Source organism: Cryptotermes secundus, unplaced genomic scaffold, assembly GCF_002891405.2.
Source record: "Cryptotermes secundus unplaced genomic scaffold, Csec_1.0 scaffold667, whole genome shotgun sequence".
NCBI lineage: Eukaryota > Metazoa > Arthropoda > Insecta > Blattodea > Kalotermitidae > Cryptotermes > Cryptotermes secundus.
The window spans coordinates 62,112-67,881 of record NW_019721771.1 but is presented as its reverse complement, the minus strand read 5'-3'; the positions used below and the strand labels follow the sequence as shown (position 1 = coordinate 67,881).

The 5,770-nt window shown below is 46.1% G+C and overlaps 1 protein-coding gene across 1 annotated transcript; it reads left to right on the top strand.

The window, feature by feature from the left end:
- Positions 1–1,317: 1,317 nt before the first annotated feature.
- LOC111875760 lies at positions 1,318–2,073 on the top strand. The gene has a single exon (XM_023872255.1). The coding sequence runs from the start codon at positions 1,318–1,320 to the stop codon at positions 2,071–2,073; it is 756 nt and encodes a 251-aa protein (XP_023728023.1).
- Positions 2,074–5,770: the final 3,697 nt, after the last annotated feature.

Sequence of the window (5,770 nt, the reverse complement as noted above, 5' to 3'; positions counted from 1 at the left end):
TAAACTTAACGACAGAGAAGTCACCACTAATGTGAATGGCCCCCAGCTTGAAGAAGCTTAACGAACCTCATGGAGACTTCGGAAATAAATAAGTGAAGTCCCTTATCAGTTGAATAGTATTACGCTGATAGCGGCTACATGTGAACGCTTCCGACTAATCTCTTCGCGGCCACTTTGATGGTATGTGGATGAGGCAAGTTATGAGTACAGGGGTCGAGGTTGAATCGTATTACATTGATAGCGGCTACATGTGAACGCTTCCGACTAATCTCTTCGCGGCCACTTTGATGATACGCGGATGAGGCAAGTTACGAGTACAGAGATCGAGGAAATCCCGTCCTGGGTATTGCATTAGAAACATGAATCATGACGAAATGTTGAGTCAAATATGCAACATATTCTAATACGGAGAAGAAAAATTGTATACACACGACCAGGATTGAAAATTTGAACATAAAATTAAAAAAATATATATGATAAACGTTTTAAAAAGGAAATATGGAGTATAAATCGAGATCATCGATAATATGGTGTTTATTCATAAAACAGGCAAAATATGCATTTATTTGCACCATCAAATCATGTCCAAAATTTAAGAAATGAAGTAATTCATACATATATCCAAACGAGCATACTTTCTGGTTGCAAGAAAGAAATATGCATTTGCATTAAAATCCGGTCCCTACTTATCACAAAAAATGTAAAGTTGTCCCTGTGCTTAACTAATTAAGCACTACGCCATGAAGACGTATGGGGGAGTGGATATATAGAGCCACACTTTCTTGACCTGGGCACTAATTGGAAGTGAGCGGTCAGCTTCATGTCCCGGCCGCTTTACCCCGGGGGAACAGCCCCCCGGTACCCACCGAATAGGAAGTTGGGTGGACCCCAGAGCCGGTCTGAACAACGTGGAGAAGAGAAAATTCTTGACCCTACCGGGACTCGAACTCTCCAGAAGACGCAGAAGAGAAATGTGCATGGTTTCCAAGCGAACCTAAAGATTCAGCATTGAGACGCCTATCTGTGTAGGCGGAGTCGTGAGGCAGCTTTGCTGGCCGCTTGCAGTTACATCCGTGCTTGGTCACTGCAACACCACTGACTCAGATCACCTTACTGCGCATGACTCTTGCTCACACGTGGCTCTATCTCTCCGTCCACTGACGGATTGTGCTTACAAAAGCAGTAGCACTAGCACAATTGCGTGCAATAAAGAGGTACAGGGAGGAAGGTTGGACTATAATTTATGTGGACGAGACCTTCATTCACAGCAGTCATACCAGACCTAAAAACTGGACGGATGACACCCCGTCAGGGTACATGGCACCCGTATCGAAGGGCCAGAGGCTGATTATTGTGCACGCGGGAGGCAGAACCGGCTTCATTCCCGGGTCATTGTTGACATTTAAATCTCATCTCAAGACCGGGGACTATCATAGTGAAATGAACGCGACAAATTATCAGAAGTGGCTAACAGAGAAAATTATTCCGAATTTACCTCCAAAATCAGACCTTGTAGATAATGCCCCATATCACAACGTGGAGCTTAATAAGGCGTCAACCAGCCAGACCACGAAGGCCAGGCTGATGGAGTGGCTTACAGTGGACAGTGTGCCATTTCATGACGGAATGCTCAAAATTCAGCTCTATGACCTGGTAAAGGCACATAAACCCCTCCACAGAAACTTTGTAATGGACAACATAATGGCTGCATATGGACACACGGTATTACGACTTCCACTTTATCATGCAGATTTGAATCCATTTGAACTCGTTTGGGCTGATGTTAAGCAGTCAGTAGGAGTAGAAAATGTCTCATTTCATTTGGATGACGTGGCAAAGAAGTGTGAGAAATGGTTCAGTGAATTTGGAATAGAGAATTGGGGAAAAGTTTGCGACCGCACCGAAAAGAATGAAAAGGAATATATCGAAAAAGAGGGAATTAGAGAGAACGCTATAGAGAGAATTATCATCCGACGTTCTGAAGACAGCAGTGAAAGCGACTTCAGTGACAGTGATACAACTGAACTCGGTGAAAACAGTGACTTGTCTTGGAGTGGAACTGTTAGACAATGATTAGTATTGTGTTACGTTTATGTGTATTTTAATTTAACGTTGCTAGTGTAGTGCAGCATACTGTGAGTAAATTAGTTCATCATAATAGGATGTTAAAAAGCCTGAATTGTGACTGATAGGACTAAAGTTCCAGTTAAATTCATCCCGCAGTCGGGGAGCAACTTCAAACCTCACAAGCAGCTAGCCTACGAACGTTCTCTCTGCAGACGAAGTAAGTTCGTAGCATAGACTCGCTCTCATGAGCTGACAGTGAAGGACACCGGCCAAAAAGTATCGCCCGGCTTATACGACCATTTGAGACATGGCGTAGTGAGTGATTTGGGTCGACAGGTTGCCGGACTGTATAACTGCTTAGATAAGAAGCCGTAAATATGATTATTTTAGTTTTCTCGGACGAGACAAGGTTAGATTTCAAAAAAGTGGAAGACATTTCAGACGAATCGGTTGTCTCCACATTCAGGCTCCTGAACGTGAAGGCGTCACTGTCCTGCGAAATATCTTCTGTATGTACCAGACTAGGGCCGCGCCATAGCTCAAGCGGTTAATCGCTGGCTTCCAACCGCGGTGGCCCGGGTTCGATCCCGGGGTCTGGTCAAGTGGGATTTGTGGTGGACGAAGTGACGCTGGGGCAGGTTTTCTCCGAGTACTTCGGTTTCCCCTACCAATCTTCATTCCACCAATTGCTCCACAATCACCCTCACCTATCATCTGGGGCTGGTACAATAGGCCAGAAGTGGCCGCGGTACAAGGGACTTAGTCCCACCCCACTAGCAATAAAAAGAATCTACCAGACTACACAGCGACACACACTATAACACCGCAATCTTCAGACGTGTGTATTTCACTGTTCAGGATACAAAAGAGAGCACCTACCTGTTGAATTGTGTGAAGTCCGTCACTGTGTAAGGATGTGATATGTATTAGCAAACCTTCACGTTGACAAGAGTTTTACCGCACCCCCTTCTTAACTTTGTGTATGTAGTAAGAATAGCTTTTTAAATTATTTTACTTTTGAAATCAAAACTGTCACGTGTAAGGGCTGAGTGACTTATAGGACGAGTTTTGGATTGGATGATTGGATTTATTGAAACCTTATACATTCAACTCGGAACTACAAGTAATATAGCGATATCACTATTTCCAGTCTTTACAGTTCACCGTTATACACACACTAGAGTTACCAGTCTTCACTAGTCGTATCCTGGAAACGGATTTCCAATTACAAAATTTTAGTCACAAAACCATATACCATATAAAAACCCAAGTGTAAGCCTCGCGGGAAATAATATTAGTAAGGATTCTGAAGATGGCGTCGGCTGTATTTAGGTCTAGTGGGAAGGTTCCTTCTAACCCGAACGCATCAGAGGACGACGGGTTTCACGCATAACAAATTCAACGCATTAGGAATTCTCCTTCCTTACATGGACGGAGGGAACGGTTCTCGCTGGTCTGCTTCTCTCAGTGGTGATCATGAAGAGTATGGGCCTTCTGGTTCGCAACACGGTGTAGCTCTGAAGGAGTCCGACGTTTCGGAGGAACACACTGCCTCCGCAGCCTTCTTTTCTTAATCAGCTCACTCTTCAAACCTGAATATGGATGCGATATGTTCCTCCGAACCGTCCTACTCTTTCCGAGCTACAACATTACAACCCACAAGACCGTAATTGACCGAAACGTCGCGTTTCAGATTTCTGAAGACAAAGAAAGGTCAAGGCACGAAACAATACTAGTTTACGGTGACCGAGGATTCCTGTCTGTCTAGGTCACTGGAACGTGTGCGATACTGCGTGATGCCCGGGTGTGAACAGACTGCCTGGCGTGCGGGAACAAATGAACCGGCACTAAGCGCTCTCTCTCTCTCTTCCCCCAAGCGAAGGATTCCGTGCCACTCGGCCCGTTCCTTCTCACGTGTCACTACCGCAACGAGCAGACCACGCCCTAGCTCAAGCAGCTAGTCGCTGGCTTCCCACCGCTGCGGCCCGGGTTCGATCCCGTGGTCTGGTCAAGTGGGACTTCTGGTGGACAAAGTGGCGCTGGGGCGGGTTTTCTCCGAGTACTTCGGTTTCTCCTGCCAATCTTCATTCCACCAAATTCTCCATCATCATAATCACCCGGGTCAGGCTACAATAGGCCAATCAGTGGCCGCCGTGCCGAGTGGACCCAGTTTAACTCCACCCCTTTCCCCTCCGCCACTAAGCGAAATTTTTAACGCAACGATCAAAGCATGCAATACCAGAAACACGTCCGAATTCAGTGCCATTTGTACTGCAGCCAAGCCAGTGTTAGCTGAAATGAGGGGCGTCATACTAATATTCTCAGTTTTCTCATATCTAAGCAGTTAAATCAATTGCGATGCACCTCGATACCTCCATCAGCCCCGATAGCTCGGTCGGTATTGCGGTTGGCTATGTGATGGACTACGACGGGTCGGAGTTCGAGACCCAATAATGTAAGTTTTCCTCCTCTCCACGTCGTCCAGACAGGTTATGGGACCCAGCCAGCCTCCTATCCAATGGGGACGGGAGGTAAAGCGGAAAGGGCCTGAAGCTGACCACTAACCACCAACTAGTGCCGAAGTGAAGAATATGTGGCTGTATACATCCACTTCCCCATACGTCTTCATGGCCAGTGCTTGATTAGTCAAGCACAAGGATAGCTTGACCTCATCTCTATATCACTCCATAGAAGAATGCATTCACCCCGCGTACCCCTCCCGCGTCGCGTAGACGGGGTCACTGAGGATTGGTGGTTGTCTGTCCCGACAGAGCCAAATTAGACAGGGCGTCAGAGGACAGTATATATTGTGGCGTTACATTACACCGTGTTGCTCTGGAAACATCTACATGAAGCAGAGTCCTTCTCCAGAAGCTGCTGATTGCTCAGCTTGTCAAGCAATATACCGGCTTCTCATGCAAGCTAAAACCGCATTACCGGGTTCACACCATCCAGTCACTGCAATCCACGCCCGAACATCCACCTTCCTTTTGATCCCGTAGCAACCAGATTTTCGTGCAAGAATTTTGCAGACGCTCCGTGTCTCCCCCCATGATCGACTAACTTCAAAGGGCAGCGGCCCTGCTTTGAGAAGGATGTGGGTGCTGATTTGCTCAACAAATTCTCTGCTTTGTACGACGTGTTGGTAAGGCCCACAGCCGCACTGGCAAAAGACAGCCATAGATTCCGTTTAAGTGCAGCGAAATGTGGAACACTTTATTAACATGTCAATTTATGCCGGTGGAAGACTGGCGACATTTGCAAACACAGTTCCCTAAATTGAGCAGATCAGAAAGAAGGAAGAGTTCTGTCTTCTAGGATATAACACGGCGTAGTCCACTGAAAGTGACCCGAAGTTTCGGGGAAATATGTCGCCTCCATTTCCAGCGTCGAAGGAAAAGCCAGACAATAAATCAGAGTGAAATCACGGGCTCTCCTTGTCACCTTTCATACTGGTTTCTTACATCTTTCACCAGTAGACCCTAAAGATGGAACCTATATGCTCCTCAGAAACGTCGGTTTACTTTCAACGGACTACTTGGCGTTATATCCCACAAGATAGAACACTTCATAACCAAAGATGTGAGAACCTCAGATCTCCAAAATTAAAGGAAGATGTAAAAAAAAGAAAAAATATAAAACTGTCCCTGTGACAGGCCCTGGAGGCCCATAGGGTTGTGAGATGTCGAGGCTTCCACATTTT